At 47.1% G+C, this 20740-nt stretch overlaps 1 protein-coding gene across 1 annotated transcript in view; it reads right to left on the bottom strand.

Annotated features, from left to right (window-relative positions):
- LOC124593923 (inter-alpha-trypsin inhibitor heavy chain H4-like) overlaps positions 1–20740 on the bottom strand; it is a 209945-nt gene that overhangs the window by 38654 nt on the left and 150551 nt on the right. The window contains exons 7-9 of the mRNA XM_047132272.1: positions 17828–18028; positions 15060–15225; positions 2819–3198 (exon numbers count right to left, since the gene is read on the bottom strand). Of these exons, the coding sequence (XP_046988228.1) occupies positions 2819–3198; positions 15060–15225; positions 17828–18028 (747 nt within the window). The remainder of the gene's footprint in view (positions 1–2818; positions 3199–15059; positions 15226–17827; positions 18029–20740) is intronic.

The raw sequence follows: 20740 nt of genomic DNA, 5'->3' as shown, positions 1-20740 counted from the left end.
GATTGCCAGACGACTAACTGTAAGTAATACCTTCAGTGGCTTCAATATTTACCTATACAGTGAAATCCTTCAATACTCTCTTACGGTACACGCAGCTTATGCAGAAAAATTACCCTGTGGTTAAGTCAGGAATTTTCGTCATTCTTGTTTTTAATTACAACAGTACATTAGCTAGAAACGATAACGCGTTGCGGTTTTCGTCTAGTCGTCAGAGGAGCGTATTGTGGTAGATTTGCAGTGTATTATATCATTCTGCTAAAAAATTAAATTACATTCGAAGCTGTATTGCTCCTCTGCTCGCCGCTTTTACGGTACTTCTTAACAGCGGGAGCTCACATCACAGCAGGCTAGCTGAACCAGCTGACCGGCCACTGCTGTCCAGTTAAATGGGCCGGTAAAGCTGTTGTCCTGTATTATTTCTAAGTCGATATGCGCGTAATGCACAGTGCAAAACGTACCCTTGTTATCATACTTGACGTTACTAGAGACAGCTTGGCTGCAGTCCCACGTGAAACGGAAATCCAATGAGGTTCCAGCTAACGCGGAAGAATACATAGTGCAATGTTTACATCAGATTTATTCTTACGATGAACGGATTATATAACTTGGTATTCGGCGAGCGGTAGTTGCGTTTACGTTACGGGGAGACTGTATAGTGTATAGGCTACACTGCGGGGGACGTATGATGCGGTGGAGAACGAACTCTACCATCATAAATTATAAGTATGCAGTTCAGGCAACAGAAACTTTTATTTTGAGCTTCCACGAGCTCCTGATAATCTGCTGCCTTTTCTGAACTGGAGTAGAAGTTAACACTGCAATGTACCAGCAACCACATGAGCACTCTTAAGAAAAAAAAGATCACAATGAAAATAGCGCAACGTAACACAAACAGTAACATTACAGCTCAGTAACAAAGCAGATGACAATGCAGTTAAAAATGGCTTATCGTATGTTGCACAGTTGGCAACAAACATCTACGGATCACTACAGTACGAAGTCTTCCGACTGTTGCCGACTGCTACCGATCAGAACTAAAGAGTCGACGCGCCAAGTTTTAGTTCCCACACAGTACCAATACGCAGAAATACACCAACTCTTTGTGCAGTCAGCTGTGCAGCCACTAAATGTCATTAGGGATTTCCAAGAATATTAGCATTGAAAAATAAGGAAACAGGCTGAGGTGGGATTCCCAGCCACTCTTAAGAACAATATTCCAAACATTTCGATTTGCAAGAAGCCTAGAGTCGAAGTCGGCAATATTTGTGTCTGATTATTCAGAAAACACCTCGTCCTGGGTAAACCCTTTCACTCACTAGCATCAAGCTTTAAAGAGATTTTGCGGAATATTAAAGATAAGAAGTATTTCTGTCCTGTTGAGGAATCTGTTCTCTCTTCCCTTTCTCTTCATACATGTAATCTCGGAACAAAATTTTAAGCTCATTATCCTTTAAAAATTTCGTTTTACATCTTTCTTATCACGAAATAAGTAAATTTCGCTTCAAAATGACGTTATCACTTTAATTCGAGGAAATAGGATCATTATTTTCTTAACTATATACATATGATTCGTAAAGACATCACAAAATCACTTCAGAATGTCTTCTGTCACTTTTACTATTTACGCAAAAAAATCATGAGAAAACATCATTTAAAAAATCATGCATCTAGCTAAAGCCAACACGGAACAGGGGACAATTATCGAACTATATGAAATAAAATTGTCATAATTTCTGAGCGGTTTGCGTTAAGACGTTCAAACTGCATGATTTGCCAGGGCACCATGAGAATTAGTTTGCGCTGCGCACGTGCCTTGGCGACAAAGCCCACTTTCATTTGGATGGCTTCATTAATAAGCAAAATTGGCGCATTTGGGGGACTGAGAACCTGCATTTCACGATCAAGAAGTCACTTAACCCTTAACAGGAGACCGTGTGGTGTGAAATATCCAGTCACGGAATAATCGGTGCGATATTTCTTGATGGCACGGTGACTTCCGAACGGTACATGAAGGTTTCGGAAGATGATTTCATCCCATTATCCAGAGTGGCCCTGATATCGACAAGATGCAGTTTATGTAAGACGGAGCTTGACCCCATCGAAGCAGGAGAGTGTTTGATGTCCTGGAGGGGCACTCTGGCGACCGCATTCTGGCTCTGGGGTACCCAGAGGCCACTGGCACGGGCCTCGATTGGCCGCCACATTCTCCGGATCTGAACACATGCGACTCCTTTTTGTGGGGCTATGTTAAAGACAAGGTGTACAGCAATAACCCACAACATAATTGCTGAACTGAAAAGAGCCATTCCGGAGGCCCTGGACAGCATCGATGTGCCGACGCGTCTCGGGTCATGCAGAATTTTGTTATTCGAGTGCGTCACATCATCGCCAGTGACGGCAGACATATCGAATATGTCATAACCTAAATCCGAATATCTGAAGTGACGTTTACACGTTGAATAAACTGTGTGCACGTCGTTGTTGGTAACTAATTCACCTTTTTTGTTTGCTTCAATACTAGTCACCCTGTACAAACTTCCTTTGACAGTTTGCCAAAACATCAACATCCAGCAGAACGTGAGTTAACACTACTGAATGCAAATTAAAGATGAACGATGCTGTATGCTCGTGCTTGCCCAGTGTTTATACTAGAGAGAATTCTTGTTCCCCTGTGTTCCCTCTTGTGTACACCAGATTTCACATGCCACGAAATTGTTTGAGCAGCACTCGATGCTATATTGTAATCTGTGGTGTAACAGGTTCTCTCTGACCATTCAAACTCCAGTAGTACAATTTGTGCAGCCCTAATATTTCTTACCTGTCCCTTGGGGTAGGTGAAGGTGACGTTGGCTAGCAGCGGCGACGCGATCTGCTTGTAGAAATGCTTGAGCTGGAGCGCAGCATCAGCTGCCTCGTAGATCTTCCTGGCAAAGCCAGCGTTGCGCAGTGAGAGCCTCCTGAGGAAGGGCAGGTCGGCGTCGTCGCCGAAAGCTAGAGAAAAGATGGCGGCAGCTGGGTGTTCGTTGCGTTCACTGACCGCCGCAAAGATCTTGCTGGGCCGCGACTCTCCCACTGTGGGCTCTCCATCTGTCAGGAAGACTACCAGTGGCTCGGGACGCACGCCTTCCAGCGTCACATTCTCCAGACCATCGTGCGTCACTTCTAGAGCTGTCTTCAGCGCGCCATCGATGTTGGTACCTGTACAAGAAGATGGTGTTCAAAACTGGACACAACCTTATGAAATAACCATTCTCTTTTTGTTGCTGATATATTCTCAGGGCCATTGCTAGGTGTTTTGCCATGCTAGGATGCCCCGTCTTTTTTACTACAGTCGGTCTTCCCAATATCCTCCCTCTCCACCACCACCACCACCACCACCACCACCACCACCACCACCACCACCAACATACAGCAGCACAACAATCTGCAGCTCCTATTATACTCTTAATCATGAAACTAAGATGACTAGATGTCCTCTTTTCTGGGGACAGTCCTCAATTCAACTGCCTCAGAACAAACGATCTGTAGGGGCAAAAACGAAAAGAGGGACCGAGGGATGTATGGCATCAAGTTAAAACACTACTGCAAGCCAGTGCATGACCCCACTCCAGTGCTCAACATAGATGACTCAGGGTCATGTTTTTTGCTTTTTGTACTCAGTAGTACCTGCTTTCGTTTTGAGGCGGGTAGAGGCAAAGTGTTTACTTTCATCAAATTAGGTAAAGACTTATTAAACAACTTTTCCATACAGTTTTGAAAACAATTTGGTGTTTTAATTTTTCCTCTTTTTCATTTTTATCCTCATCTACTCAGTTTTTTTCACGGTTTTATTTGAAATTAATTTTTCCACACTTTGCCGTGCCTAAAATTTTGCCATCCTAGGCCTGGTAGAAATGGCCCTATATGTTTCTTATTTATTTGAGGAAGATGTGAGTTACACACTATTATAAAGGGTAGTCATAAAGTTGTAATTATTACTGAAGGTACACCAGACTCTTACAGGCCAATAAATTGACTGAGGGAAAGTACTGCATTGACAATGGTCACTCTATGCTGTATGAAAATGTCGAAATTCTAGCACTGAGTTCGTCATTCTGGGACTGTGAGGATGGAAGAAGTGGGAATTTGTTTGGCGAAGGATTTAAGTAGTAGAGACGGCGGTTTCAGTCGATACAAAGTATGGACGACTGTGATTTCTTCAAGAAGCTTTCAAAAATGTCGCTGCAGTGCAGATCCTATTGACACATTGACATCCCAACATAGACTGAATGTATGGCCACAGATTCAGTTCATAGAGAATTCTTTGCCACTGAACAACATCCCTGACCTTTGTATATTCCGTGGCCACAAGCGCATGGATATGGTCTCGTGTTTAAAATGAAGAATGCGAGATCTGTAGTTGCAGTCTGTCAGCTCACTCAAGAGATAGCCAAAAGGTGTTCGGCCAAAATATTAGTTGAAGAAAGAGTTTTTGCAGCTGCGCAACCTAAATTAAATCGAGCAATTCTTTGTTTGTTTGGAGGTATACATCTGGAGCCCTGTTGAACGTTGAACTCCCCATACCACAGTTCCACCGCATGCTGCTGGAGGAACTAAAAAAAACTAGAGTACTGCGTGGTAATCATTCCCGCATTTAAAGGGGAACAATGCTGCAACAATCCATGCCGTGTCGACGGACATGTACGACAACAATGCACCATTATCTGATGCACTGGTTAGGTTGTGCAGACGCTTCTAATATACTCAAAGAAGTCTAAATGATAAGATTGGTTGGTTTGGGGGATTAAAGGGACCAGACTGCCATGGTCATCGGTCCCTTTTTCCAAAGACAAAGAACACCCACAGAGAATAAAAACTAGGAACAGAAGAGATCACAGACGATACAGAATAGGAGAGACTGAGACAAAGACAAGACAAAACGAACGAAAACCACATAGAGAATGACGGTGGTTGGCCGACCATAGAAATAAAAAAGGAAAAGCCAACCACTTAGAAACACATTAAAAAATCAGTGTAAAATCATAGGCCAAAGGCCAGAATCAACACAAAACAATAAAATAAAACAGAAACACTCAGATTAAATGATAAAATCCCCCTGCCCGAATAAAACGTAAAACTAAGTCAGCCATAGCGGAGTCGTCTGTTAAAAGGGCAGGGAGCGTATCAGGCAGCGCAAATGTCTGCCTGACCACAGCTAAAAGGGGGCAGGCCAACAGAATGTGGGCCACTGTCAAAGCCGCCCCGCAGCGACATACAGGAGGGTCCTCCCTGCGCAGTAAATAACTGTGTGTCAGTCGGGAGTGGCCAATGCGGAGCCGGCAAAGAACGACCGAGTCCCTGCGAGTGGCTCGCAGGGATGACCGCCACACAGCCGTCGTCTCCTTGACAGCACGGAGTTTATTGGACATTGTCAGTACGCCATTCCTCGTCCCATAGCGCCAAGATTTTGCGGCGGAAGACTGCCCGCAAATCAGTCTCAGGGAGGCCAAGGTCCAGAGATGGCTTGCTGGTGGCCTCTTTCGCCAGGCGGTCAACATGTTCGTTACCCGGGATACCGACATGACCGGGGGTCCACACAAAGACCACAGAGCGGCCGCAACAGGCGAGAGTATGCAGAGACTCGTGGATAGCCATCACCAAACGAGAACGAGGGAAACACTGGTCGAGAGCTCGTAAACCGCTCAGGGAATCGCTACAGATAACGAAGGACTCACCTGAGCAGGAGCGGATATACTCTAGGGCACGAAAGATGGCGACCAGTTCAGCAGTGTAAACGCTGCAGCCATCCGGCAAGGAACATTGTCCGGAACGGTCCCCTAGAGTGAGCGCATACCCGACACGACCAGCAACCATCGAACCGTCAGTGTAGAGAATACCAGAGCCCTGATACGTGGCCAGGATAGAATAAAAGCGGCGGCGGAAGGCCTCTGGAGGGACTGAGTCCTTCGGGCCCTGTGCCAGGTCCAGCCGAAGGCAAGGGCGACGAACACACCATGGGGGTGTATGCAAAGTAGCCCGGAAAGTAGGTGGAACAGTGAAAACCTGAAGCCCAGAGAGAAGCTCTTTGACGCAGACCGCTATTGTACAACCAGACCGGGGCCGACGATCTGGCAGATGGACGACCGATCGCGGGAACAGGAGACGATAATTTGGATGCCCGGGCGAGCTTAGAACATGGGCAGCATAAGCGGCCAGCAAACGTTGGCGTCGGAACTGCAGGGGAGGTACACCTGCCTCCACTAGTACGCTGTCCACGGGGCTGGTGCGGAAAGCACCAGTGGCAAGGCATATCCCGCTGTGGAGAATTGGGTCCAGCACCTGTAACGCAGATGGGGATGCTGAGCCATAAGCCAGGCTCCCATAATCCAGACGGGTCTGGATTAACGCCTGGTAGAGCCGCAACAGGGTAAAGCGGTCGGCGCCCCAGCGGGTGTGGCTCAAGCATCTCAGAGCGTTTAGATGCCGCCAACACGTCTGTTTAAGCTGCCGGATATGAGGCAGCCAAGTCAACCGGGCATCGAAAACCACCCCCAAAAACCTGTGGGTCTCCACCACAGCAAGGAGTTCGTCGGCAAGATAAAGCCGCGGCTCAGGATGGACTGTTCGGCGCCGGCAGAAATGCATAACGCGGGTCTTGGCTGCCGAAAACTGAAACCCATGGGCTACAGCCCAAGACTGCGCCTTACGGATAGCGCCCTGTAGCTGACGTTCAACAGCTGCAATGCTGGGAGAGCTGTAATAAAGGCAGAAGTCGTCAGCATACAGGGAAGCGGAGACAGAGTTTCCCACGGCCGCAGCAAGACCGTTAATGGCTATTAAAAACAGACAGACACTTAAAACGGAACCCTGTGGCACACCGTTCTCCTGGACGTGGGAGGAACTATACGAGGCCGCGACTTGCACGCGGAAGGTACGACACGACAGAAAATTGCGGATAAAAATCGGCAGAGGACCCCAAAGACCCCATCCATGGAGCGTAGAAAGAATGTGATGACGCCACGTCGTATCGTACGCCTTCCGCATGTCGAAAAAGACAGCGACCAGGTGCTGACGGCGGGAAAAGGCAGTACGGATGGCCGACTCCAGGCTCACCAGATTGTCGGCGGCGGAGCGGCCTTTACGGAACCCACCCTGAGATGGAGCCAGAAGGTCCCGAGACTCCAGTACCCAATTCAAGCGCCGGCTCACCATCCGTTCAAGCAACTTACAAAGAACGTTGGTGAGGCTAATGGGACGGTAGCTGTCCACCTCTAAAGGGTTCTTTCCAGGTTTCAAAACGGGGATGACAATGCCTTCCCGCCATTGCGACGGAAACTCCCCCTCGACCCAATGACGGTTGTAAAGATCGAGAAGGCGCCGCTGGCAGTCCACTGAAAGGTGTTTCAGCATCTGACAGTGGATGCCATCTGGCCCAGGAGCGGTATCAGGGCAAGCAGCTAGGGCACTGCGAAATTCCCACTCACTGAACGGAGCATTGTAAGATTCCGGATGGTTGCTGCGAAACGAAAGGCTCCGACGTTCCAGCCGCTCTTTAATGGAGCGGAGGGCCTGGGGGTAATTCGCAGAAGCGGAACTCATAGCAAAATGCTCTGCTAAGCGATTTGCAATGACGTCGGAGTCGGTACAAACGGCTCCATTCAGTGAGAGCGCAGGGACGCTGGCAGGGGTCCGATAGCCGTAGACGCGTCGAATCTTGGCCCAGACCTGCGAGGGAGTGACATGGAGGCCAATCGTGGACACATACCGCTCCCAGCACTCCTTCTTGCCCTGGCGGATAAGGAGGCGGGCCCGCGCACGCAGCCGTTTGAAGGCGATAAGGTGGGCTAAGGAGGGATGTCGCTTGTGACGCTGGAGCGCCCGCCGGCGATCTTTAATCGCTTCAGCGATCTCAGGCGACCACCAAGGCACAGCCTTCCGCCGAGGGGACCCACAGGAATGGGGAATGGCAGATTCGGCGGCAGTAACGATGCCGGTGGTGACCGATTGAACCACCGCATCAATGTCATCGGTAGAGAGAGGCTCAAAAGCGGCAGTGGAGGAGAACAAGTCCCAGTCAGCCTTATTCAGAGCCCATCTGCTAGGGCGCCCATAACAGTGGCGCTGTGGTAGTGACAAAAAGATCGGAAAGTGGTCACTACCACACAGGTCGACATGCACACTCCATTGGACAGACGGTAAGAGGCTATGGCTACAGATGGAAAGGTCAATGGCGGAGTAGGTGCCATGCGCCACACTGAAGTGTGTGAAGGCACCATCATTTAACAGCGAGAGATCGAGCTGCGACAATAAATGCTCAACGATGGCGCCTCGACCTGTTGCCACTGACCCACCCCACAGAGGGTTATGGGCGTTGAAGTCGCCCAATAGCAAGAAAGGTGGCGGCAATTGGGCGACCAGTGCAGCCAGGACAAGCTGCGAGACATCACCATCCGGTGGAATGTAAAGACTGCAGACGGTAACAGCCTGTGGCGTCCACACGCGTACAGCGACAGCCTCTAAAGGCGTCTGGAGAGGGACAGACTCGCTGTGCAGAGTGTGAAGGACATAGATGCAGACGCCACCAGACACCCTTTCATAAGCTGCTCGGTTCTTATAATAACCCCGATAGCCACGGAGGGCGGGGGTTCGCATTGCTGGAAACCAAGTTTCCTGGAGAGCAATGCAGAAGAAAGGGTGAAGGCTGATAAGTTGGCGGAGCTCAGCGAGATGGTGGAAGAAACCGCTGCAGTTCCACTGGAGGATGGTATTGTCCATGGCTGAGAAAGGCGTGACGGGACGGGGAAGGCAGATTACGCCGCTGGGTCACCTGCTGCCTCCGATTGAGCACCCGTGCTAGTGTTATCCATGGCGTCTGAGGGACCGGCGAGTTCTAGGTCCTCAGCGGACGCCAGGATCTCCACCTCGTCCTCAGACGCAGAGCTGTAAGGTGGCGGTGGGGTGGCTGCCACCGCGAGTTCCTTGGGCTTAGAGCTCTTCTTCTTTGATTTCTCACGCTGCTCCTTGGGTTTAACTGGCTGGGAGGGCTTCACCGATTCAGTCTCCGGGACTGAGGAGGATCGTGAAGCCCGTCGACCAGCTGATTGCGGGCACTTACGCCACTGGCGGTCGTCAGCCTTCCCACTGGTGGAAACCTGGGAAGGGAGGGACCCGAGGGACCCCTTGCGAGCGTGAGAAGCCGAAGAAGTTGGACACTTCTCCGGCTTAGAAGCAGGGACGGACGTCCCTGATGGGGGGGATGGTGTTGCCCCTGAGGTAGGTGGCGCAGGAGCAACCCGGTGGGTAGAGCCCCCCACTGGCAAGGGGGCAGGAGGAGTCTTACTGGTTATCGAGCTGGCTGGAAGTCGTGAAACTGATGGGGCGAGCACAGGTGTTGTAGCGGCGGCGTAGGATGACGTCATTTGCACGGGATGTAATCGGTCGTATTTCCGCTTGGCCTCAGTATAAGTCAGTCGGTCCAGGGTCTTATATTCCATGATTTTGCGTTCTTTCTGGAAGATTCTGCAGTCTGGCGAGCAAGGTGAATGGTGCTCCCCGCAGTTGACACAGATGGGAGGCGGGGCACATGGAGTATCGGGATGAGACGGGCGTCCGCAATCTCGACATGTGAGGCTGGAAGTGCAGCGGGAAGACATATGGCCAAACTTCCAGCACTTGAAGCACCGCATCGGGGGAGGAATATAGGGCCTGACGTCACATCGGTAGACCATCACCTTGACCTTTTCCGGTAACGTATCACCCTCGAAGGCCAAGATGAAGGCACCGGTAGCTATCTGATTTTCCTTCGGACCCCGATGAACGCGCCGGACGAAATGTACACCTCTGCGCTCTAAGTTGGCGCGCAGCTCGTCATCAGACTGCAAAAGAAGGTCCTTATGGTAAATAACTCCCTGGACCATATTTAAACTCTTATGCGGTGTGATCGTAACAGCAACATCCCCCAACTTGTCACAAGCAAGTAACCGTCGTGACTGGGCAGAGGATGCCGTTTGGATCAGGACCGATCCAGAGCGCATTTTTGACAAGCCCTCCACCTCCCCAAACTTGTCCTCTAAATGCTCGACGAAGAACTGAGGCTTTGTTGAGAGAAAAGACTCCCCATCAGCTCTCGTACAAACTAAGAATCGGGGCGAATAAGTGCTACTGCCATCCTGAGATTTACGTTCCTCCCACGGCGTGGCCAGAGAGGGGAACGTTTTCGGATTGTACTTTTCAGCATTAAATTGAGCCCGAGAACGCTTAGAGACTGCTGGCGGCTGGCCGCCAGCGAGAGATGATGTATCACGCTTCATTGCGGGTCATCCACCCTGATGCCACCTACTCCGACCAAGGGCCCTCCCCACGGGCGCCACCCAGCCGCAGCAATAGCCACCTGGCAGGACGGCCATTGCCGGGAGTCCTGATGCCCCAAGGAGATGGGCATCTACTCCTTGGCATACGTGGGGAGTTAACGGCGCAGGCATCAGTAGAGCGATCCCTGTGTTGTCAGGGGGCTACAACCAAGAGGGTACATGGCGGCCCCACCACAACGGACTGGCTACCGTGCTGGATCTTAGGTGCAAAAATGGCCAAGGTTGTCGTCGCAGTTAAAAGAAACACTGCAGAGTGCAGCGTGGTAATCGCCCAAGAGATCGAAAACGAGCGGGACACCATTGCAACGACGAGAAATCCGGCTAAAGGTCTAATTGCACGACGGAAACAGTGCACCATGTAAGGCGCCCTTCCCCAATTGGCTCGCTCTTCGGATAAATTTTGAAAGATGGAGGTCAAACCCGAGAGGGGACCATCACATAAGGCCGAAACGTTGGAGACTCCGTTTAGTCGCCTCTTACGACAGGCAGGAATACCGCGGGCCTATTCTAACCCCCGAACCCGCAGGGGGGTCTAAATGATAAAGAACAGAAGCAGACCGTCTCTCTGAAGGACAGATAATTGCAAGAGAACTGGAAGCTCTGATGCTCGAAGACCAACGTATCGTAATTGAGGCGGGAATGGAAAAAGTGATGTCGGTTATGGATTAGTTTTCAACATTCTGCACATAATTTTGAATGTGACAAAGTGATACGTCAATATCGATTTCTCCTCAGGCCAATTTCACCACTATAAGGGGTCGTGGGTCCTCGTGGAGAGAGGGTGTGCGCCTCTATTTGGGGAGAGCTTTTAAGCAGCATGCAAGTGTGAAATGGGTCCTCGCCAGCAGAGAGTGGGGCCAACGAGGTATATGTGTCCTGCAACGGACATTTGACATCACACTAGCTGGCTTGTCCACCATACTTTACTGAAGCTCTGATCCGTGCAGGGCCCATGGAAAATAAATTTTTGACTAAAAAGGTACCCAGTAAAGGTCTTAATTTTGTCGTATGCTATCGAGAACTTGTATGCATTTAAACACGTGGTCAAGAATTATTAAACTCGTCTGAAATAGTTACTTGCTCCCCACTGGATACCGCTTGGCACGCATAAGACCTCCAGCGTCACAGGCTGTGATGTTCGCTCCATGGCCTGTCTTTCCCAAGGGCCCCGGTGGACAGCGAGCAGAGCATATGCTGCACAGGAAAGCGCTGGTGCTGTGGGTCACATGCTGATATCCATTCCCGAGAACTACAGACGGCCAGACCGGCTGTCATAGGTCGGCCGCTCTCCAGAGAAAGAATACACGAAGGAGATAGAGAAGCTGAAGTTTCACTCTCTTTTTCAATGTCTGATCACTGGAAGGAGTTTGCTGAACACAACAATCAACTTAAGTTTCTTCATGTTACTGATCTCTTAAACTTGGTTACTCCGTTGGGTATCAGTGACGAACGAGAGTTCGAGATTTTGGAACTTTGAGTGAAGCTCTGTCTTGCTTGTTGTATTCGCCAAGTATTTAGGTTCCAGTGTGTGCTGTGTCAGCATTAAACTGTAATTACTGTTGAGCTGTTGACCAATGCGATCGTGATTTGTTTAATTCTCAGTCTTTCATACCGTCAGTTGCAGTCATTTGTTTGGCTGGGTGGGGCAACAGTGCTAATACTGGTAGAATTAACTTGCTCTATTATATTTAGATTAAGTGTAGCCCTCCTCTGCTGTAGAAGGCCTCTAGTGAGTATTTAATTAATTGTTTTAAAGCTTGTGTAACTTATTAACTGCTTCAAGGCCCAAGCCCGTTACCCTGTTGCAGATTTTGTTTGAATTTATTAGCATCCAATGAGACGATTGTTCTGGCACCAGTGTATGCAAAGAAAAGTTTTTACAATGCATATTTGCCAAAATAAATGCTTAATAAAAGGCCCAATGGCTTACTGCTCAAGAACCACTGTATCCAAGCCAACCTGTTCCATCGTTAACCAAAGCCTACCCCTAACCTATGGTATCCCTTTTCACGAAAGTCGGCATCCGCCGGGTTTCGCGATTACTCGCGTACTTTTTAAAAGCCCACGATACTGAACCAGCAACGGAAATGTTGCAGCTGTTTCACTACAAATGAGTGCTGCAAGACTATGAGCCCGAGATAAAAACAAAGGCAAGAAGCAAACGCGGAAACATGTGGAGTCATCACCACAAAATGGCTCTGAGCACTATGGGACTCAACTGCTGAGGTCATTAGTCCCCTAGAACTTAGAACTAGTTAAACCTAACTAACCTAAGGACATCACAAACATCCATGCCCGAGGCAGGATTCGAACCTGCGACCATAGCGGTCTTGAGGTTCCAGACTGTAGCGCCTTTAACCGCACGGCCACTTCGGCCGGCCATCACCACAAAAAAGTGACGATCTGACTATAATTCAGTGAGATAATACCAAGTTGTTTGTGTTGCGCTAACAGATCTCTTAAGGAGCAACTCATCACAGCAGCATGCTGCTGAAATCACCTAACGATGTTACGGAGGCTGTCGGCTGTGAAGACAAAGCGTCGCTGTACAAGGGGACGTTTTGATCCATGGTAATACCCCAACTCATTCTGACGGGGACATAGGCTGCTTCTTTGGGCTGTAAAATTTTGCCTCTCCCCAATATTTTCTGGACACAGAAATCAGTGACTTTTCTCTGTCTGATTTTAAAATTTTTAACTCTGTTCTAACGATACAGTTTGTGGTACTTCCCTTGCGGGTGTTAAAAAAAATTTCACAGCAGAGGTTACGAATCTATTGTAAACTCTGGAAGGTACCTTAAGGTGCGCGCACCTGACGCTACCTTTTCTGATTTATGAATGGTGTGTGGAACTTTCATATAGACGGGAATTTGTTTGATTTTTCCGTCATGACCATTTCTGTAGAGGTATGTGGGAAGAAGTAACACATTGCTTGGCTCCTCTTGGACAGTACACTCTCAGAATTTCAATAGTAAACCTCTTCGTGCCGTACAACACCTCTCTTGCTGCGTTTACCATTGGTGTTTGAAGGAAGAAAGGAGAAGCTGATGATACCAGCGTCGGACTCTGGGAAAAAAAGGTAAGGATGTCAACTGTGTCCTTTGAAAGGAACCATCCCTGTGTTTACCTTATGTGAGACAGAGAAACGACTGAAAACTTCAATGTAGATGGCGGGACTGGAATCTGAACCGCCATCTTCCCAAATTTGTGTCTAGTCTCTCACCACTGTGCCTCCTCACCCGTTCCCTGAACTCTGTTGAGCGTCTCCCGAACTTCCTCATGCTTCTCTTTGTTTCTCAAGATGTCCTCTACAATCCCTCAAAATCTGCTCGTACATCTGTCACTCTCTGTATAGGGAACAGGAACAGGCCTATAACATGAGATTCCAGGCTTTCTCAGCGAATTCCAATGATAAAATCTTATCAGGTGATCAGCCGAGTAATGGAGTCGTCTTGTCACAGTGTTTCAACGAGTTTCGTACCCATCATCTTTAGGCAAACGTTGCAACAAGAAGATCTCAACTTTCGGCTAATCACCTCAGAAGATCTTTAACATCAGATCTATCACAGTCCCTTGTTGTAGTAGAGGTGAATCGCTCTTCAAGGAGTGGGTCCAAAGAAAAAACGACTTCTAAGGAATGATTGTTCGCCATTCCCTTCAGGTCGTCTTGTTCCCACCTTGATCTCATTCGATTGGGAATGTTCTTTTTCATGTGGTTACTCTTTCCTCGTTGACGCTACTATCACTTTTGGTGTGTTTCTTTCATTTTTGGGTGGTTACTCATTCCAATTCCGCCTTTCTTCATTCACTTCCGACTTGTAATTTCATTTATTGAGCTTGCCCATTATTGTTCAATTTCAAATAATTATTAATATCTCGGCTTCTAGCTCTTTGTACTCCTTTCATCGTCAATGACCGTTAATTTCTAATAACTTCATTATAATTAGATACTAAAACTTAAATAAGAAGTCCCAATCCACTGTAATTTGCGATTCGGCCTCCTAGTCCGTGTTCTTGAAAACAATTTCCACTTTAGATTTGACAAACAATATTTATCAACGAAAATGAATGTCTCTACCTATAGAGCTTTCATAATTCCTATTACAGGCTACTGGAATTGTAAAGAGGATATAGTAAATAAAGCTTTGATAAGCAACCCATGTTCAGAATATACCGTTTGGATATAAAATTGATTTGAATATCTGAACTTTTCAAATCTCCCACTTCACAGTACAGTACGCAATGGTTGAGCTGCGCAACACATGTATCACGAACATTTTCTGGACTGCATCAGTCCATCACATATCATTTATGTCTCGCTACATAAACAGCTGCAAGAAACTGGTATATTCGTAAATAGGAGTGTTGACTATGGTGCTCCATGGACGCACATCAGGGATTGTGGGCCTTGTGTAAGAAAGTAAATACCACAGGTATACTCCATGCAACGAACAATAGCGTCGCTACGTGAAGCAGCTCCTGTAAAGCACACAGAGCTCCTTGTCTCCCCCGTGTGTATACTGTAGAGTGGGAGAGTATTTTACGAGATCTAACATTCAAACTTAATTAGCATCCAAACGGTACATTTCCAGACATAGGTTCCTTATCAAAACTTTGCTGTGTCCGCTCTAAACCCCTAGAAATCTAATAGTATTTGTGAAGCACCCAATGTACTTTCAAAGAAGAAATCTTGACGAGAGAAGCGCTTACCTCCTCCAGCGATCATCTTTGAGACAATGTCTTTGGCCTTGGCGATGTACTCTTTGGTCGCTGGGAAAGCAGGCGTAGGTCCCGCGTTGGGCTGCTTGCCGCTGTCGTCGTACATGATGTACGGCGAGTAGACTGCACTGTCATTGGTCGAGTCCAGGTTCCACACCTGAAATGAAACACGTCAGTACCTGGTTACTGCAGTGAGTCGCTGCAGCTACGAGTATTTCATACGGTATTAATGTCTCAGAGATACTTGCAGAGAGCAGAACTGTACAACTGGTTGGTTACACCCCTCCATATCTAAAGTCGCTAGTGTATGTTAGTGTGATGACACTTGGTTCTGAGGCAGGTGGCTCGAACCCTGGTGGTGGAAATATTTTCATCGCCAGTAAAAGGCAACAGGGCATGGGGCAATGGTGGCATATAGCTCCTGTTTGTCAGGCCGTACATGAAAATTCTTGATTAAAATCCGAAACACTCTGCAGTCTCTGTTTCTAAATTTCGACAAATGCCCAAACAAATTTTCTCAATGACACAAATCAGCGCCTTCCACCTTAGCTCAAAACAACGAAATCAAAATATGTCAAAACAATTCATGGGTGGACTGCCGGAGTCAGTGTACAATGGGCATAATATTTCGGCAAGCGACCACGTTGCCATCATCAAGTGCACTGATGAAGTCACTGATGGAGGGCCAGTATGAAGTATGCCAGATGAAGCTTAAGAATCAAAAGATGAATGTAATGTGGAACGGCATCACTCGAGCACACACGTGATTTGGCATACGTGGGTGTCCTAATGGACTACTAATGGCTGTACAAACATCACTGTGAGAAGACCCATCATAAAGTCGCAGCTAGAAATAACTTACTGAGAATGCAGGCTAACAGCAAATGAGGAGCTACAACAAAGCTACAGGGAACTACAGACCAGGCATTGTACTTCTCCGTAGTAGAATATGTTTGTCCAATGTAGACCAGATTTGTGTATTTCAAAAAGGCCACGTAAGCTTAAATGAGACTTACCAATTAATAACTGACTGCTTGCATGAAACCAATGCCACTCTATAAACTATATAAAGCAGCCGGACTTACGGATCCCAGTTCCTGAAGAGGTTGTCACAAAAACACTGAAAGTTTAAGGATAACTTCAATGGATGCTGCACCTTATTTGGAGATTCCTGTGGACTTTGAAGACTTCAATCTGGTGAGAGAAGCCTGAATAAATAACTCACTGAGCTTCCAAACGATTATGCTTCGCAGCGGGAGATACCAAGCGGCAAGAACTTGAGATGGAAGATTGGGAGGAGCCTGAACTGAACTGTATCGGAATTAGAACGAGATTTTCACTCTGCAGCGGAGAGTGTGCTGATATGAAACATCCCGGCAGATTAAAACTGTGTGCCGGACCGAGACTCGAACTCGGGACCTTTGCCTTTCGCGGGCAAGTGCTCTACCAACTGAGCTACCCAAGCACGACTCACGCCCCGTCCTCACAGCTTTACTTCTGCCAGTACCTCGTCTCCTACCTTCCAAACTTTACAGAAGCTCTCCTGTCTCCTACCCTCCAAAATTTACAGAAGCTCTCCTGCGAGGAGAGCTTCTGTAAAGTTTGGAAGGTAGGAGACAAGGTACTGGCAGAATAAAGCTGTGAGGACGGGGCGTGAGTCGTGCTTGGGTAGCTCAGTTGGTAGAGCACTTGCCCGCGAAAGGCAAAGGTCCCGAGTTCGAGTCTCGGTCCGGCACACAGTTTTAATCTGCCAGGAAGTTTTGTATCGGAATTAACACAGCATTAAAGGTAAACCTGACCATTTGGGGTCCTGATGGGAAATATCACTGCGAGGAATCTCATGATGTGCAACATCTCTTTACCTGTTCTAAGAGTTCCAGCATGCTCATCCTTGATGAATTACAGCAGGGAAGCAGGGTAGCATTGGATGTAGCACAATCTGGGGTGAGAAACCTAGACCTCCAGACCTAAAAAATGGAAGTGAACTGTGGCTGATACTAGGCAATGCACATAACAAGGAGGAAGAACTCCATAGTTTTTTAATATAAAGTTTTTTTTTCAAATAAATCGCTTAATGGCTTCACCAGTTTTGACTGATTTGTCATTATCGATAGTACTTGGATGAATTTTCTGATGTTGAGAGATCATGTTGAGTCGTACGTTCTACGCTGTCTAAGGTGGATCTACAACGATTAGAACATGGCCAGTTAACGTGAACACATGAGCTAATGTGCATTTTATTCTGTACTGTGATTTTTATGATGTAATGATCAGCCGTGAGGACTACACATCAAGTGCATAAGACGCTTTTTGAATTTAAATGTTTTATTTATGACAAACCTTTGTATAATGTGCTACACTTTATCCACCAACATGACAACTTGGCATGAAGTTCCAACTCAAAACGAACACGTTTTATAACAAAAATATTTGAAGACCTGAAGATGACAGCAAAGACTGTAGAAACCAGTTGTTGTAAATAAGGAAATACTTATGCGAATTTGCTTTAGAAAGATTTTGTCAACAGCACATAAACATTTCGCAGGCGATGGCTGTGTCTATGCACCCTAGGAATCTCCTCCCAAGTCCTCTAGCAGGAGCCTTATGGAAATGTCGACTCCTAGTATGCTTCGACGAAGATATCGCCTAACAACTGGAGATATAGTCACATTAAGAGCACTTTATTTAATATCGAACGCAGTAAAGACTGATTATGTGATGCATTGATGTGACAGGACTAAGCCCAGTGGCGGACGTACCGTGACGGAGTAGGAGAACTCTATGATGTTGAAGTAGTCTCCCGGCTGCAGCTCGTCCAGGATGGTGGTCATGGCTTCCTTCAGCTGCTCGATCTTGCGGCCCTCCATGGAGCCGGACACGTCCAGCACGAAGATGGCATGCTTTCGCAGTGGGGGCAGGTCTTCTGGGGCGAAGAAGTGCACGAAGTATCCCTCGTACACCTGCAACCACTCTTAAGCTTACTACAGGTTAAGTGAAATATATCTACACAAAATTTTTCTCATCTATTACGACAACAGCACATAATCTATGATGACTTCACTTTTCAACATAGTGCAATTGGTCCATCGCTGCGTAAACATCCCTATATCCTCATAAAAAAAAGGCAAAAACAAAGAGGCAGCAAGCCAACTCTACATCAAAATGAGTCAATGATCTCTTACGTCAACTTTAAGTGGACCAAACTAAGAGAAAGCCGACAGGGCGAGATCAGAACTGTATGAAGGATGCTCCAATATCTCGAAATGAATGTTCTGAAGCGTTTTGATTGTTTGTGTGGGCGAGAGTTTTCATACAAAAAAGAACCCCATTTGACAATACACCTCAGCGTTTATTTCGAGTTCCATGCTTCAACTCGTCGCAAAGCATATCACTGTTATGTTGCCGTCTACCCCACGTTCCAGAATTCGCCATTGTGCTTCCTAAAAACTAATGAGCATCAATTTTCCTGTAGAGGGTTGACGCTTTAAGCTCTGTCGCTTGCTCTCTGGTTCAAAGTGATGCGCCCTTATGCCAACTCCAGAAATAATTGGTTTCAAAAATATTAACTCTTCATTGTTGTGTTAGACCAGTAACTACTGACAGGTTCTCATACAACTGTGCTTGAGCTCTTTGGGGCACATGTTTCTCACCACCTTATTTCACTGACTCCAACTTCATTCTCAGTATTGTGTTTGACAAAAATTGCAGGGGGTTGTCTGTCTGAACTTACGTCCCTTCGCCTAAGCGAATTCGTGGGAACGTTGCAGTTTCTTTACCCAGGAGTTGGGGAACGGCCGAGGCGCACAACATTAAGAGTAACATAACAGGGCAGTCCGCTCGCCACTCAGCGGCTGAAGTCCCTAGCTTACGCGAGTGGTAGACACACTCCAATGAGGCTTGCCGTACTCGCCTTGTATTCAAAGACGGACGGGATTTTCGGTGTTCTGGCGTACGACACTGTCCAGTGCCCGGCTAGTGGGTTTGCGTCTTAAGGACTGGTTGACAACATCTGGAGAGAATACCATTCTTGTAGAGGCCAGAACTGCTGCTGTGTGAACGGGACCTGGTGGAGTTACCTCGCGTGCGTTTGGGGTGTTGTAAATTCTGAGCTCTATAAAAAACACTGGCGGAAGTAAAGCTGTGAGGAGGGGACGTGATTCGTGCTTGGGTAGCTCAGATGGTAGAGCACTTGGCCGCGAAAGGCAAAGGTCCCGAGTTCGAGTCTCGGTCCGGCACACAGTTTTAATCTGCCAGGAAGTTAAATTCATTCAACATTCTGATTCGCCTATCACCTCTTGACATCAGCCAGGAGTTCCCACAACAAACTGTGATAGGACAGTGTGCCCTGATTGACCCTCTACTTGAAACATTCCGTGATGGTAAATTATTTAACATTGTAGTTTCACACAATTGGATATAAACAAATAAGATTTGGCTGACGCGTTTGCTGCGTGTTAGCGCAAATGGGGAGTCGGGTGCAGGGACGCATGGCCACAGAGACTCGGATTGGTAGTCTCAGAGGCGACTTCGCATGCTCGACGACCTAGCGTGATCCGGAGATTCCTGGTTGGTGCATAACCCATACTGGCCCACATCAAGAAGAGATTGGTGAGCGTATAGTGCACCACCAGCTTTTTAGGTGGGAGTTATCATTTTACTAGGGTACTCTGAAGCCACAGTGGCGTTAGATCCCAGCTCTTCTCTTTTGAGTTAGGACACCAACCGCTGCATAGTAAAAATCAGATTCGTCGAGTCTGTTTACGTTATCGATGGAATGTGCAACTTAAAATCGATTAATAGCCTATCATAGCAGATTCGTGTTTTCGACCTGTTGGTTTTCTTGTGTACGAAGTCAATCTTTTGTAATAAACCACCAATTTCTTTTGATTAGAATTTCACTTAAAGCAGGTAGTGTTCCCTTCATCTCATTTTCATAACCGATTGTTTTTAAAATATAGTTATTAATTGATTTCATGGCAATTAACCTCCTTAAGGTCTCGCGTTAGGGCCAAATTTCAGATAGCGTATTTCCAGTGTGTTAAGTGTATCAACATTGGGTCTTAAGGAGTGTGTCAGAGTCTAGATAGAAACTGTTACTACAGTCAGACACGAAGTTCACACATGCAGGGTACTGCAGTATTGCTCGGGCTTTACAAAGTTGACCCTGTTATGAATGATGCCAAATGAAGAATTATGACATGTAGGTACATTTGGTGTGTCACTTCATCAACAATCACTCGTCAGTTATTCAAATTCAGACCACATACTTGCACCATATTGGTATCAGCAGAAGATGTGACTAGACGTCCAGCTTTCCTCGTCCTTAAAACTTATTCGGCCGCTTTTGAATTTTTCACTCCACTACCAAAAACTCCACCATGTTGAAACATCATCCCCGAATTGTGCAGAACATCCATTACAAATTTCAGCTCTTTCTAAACCTTCAGATAAAAAAAAACTCTTAACACACAGTGTATGGGTTTTCGTTAGCGCAAAAATGGTAGTACAGTCACTTTTATTTTACAAGATCGAAAAGCGAATTGATGTGACAAGTGCTGAAACCTGTTACAAGTGATCAGTGCCGTCTGGTGGCTGGTGACCGCACTAGGCCGCACTGCCATCCTAATGACGATTAGAAAATTGCAGATACCTATCGACGTATCATATTGTCA

This window comes from Schistocerca americana, chromosome 2 (assembly GCF_021461395.2).
Source record: "Schistocerca americana isolate TAMUIC-IGC-003095 chromosome 2, iqSchAmer2.1, whole genome shotgun sequence".
NCBI lineage: Eukaryota > Metazoa > Arthropoda > Insecta > Orthoptera > Acrididae > Schistocerca > Schistocerca americana.
This window is presented reverse-complemented; position numbering and strand designations above follow the sequence as displayed.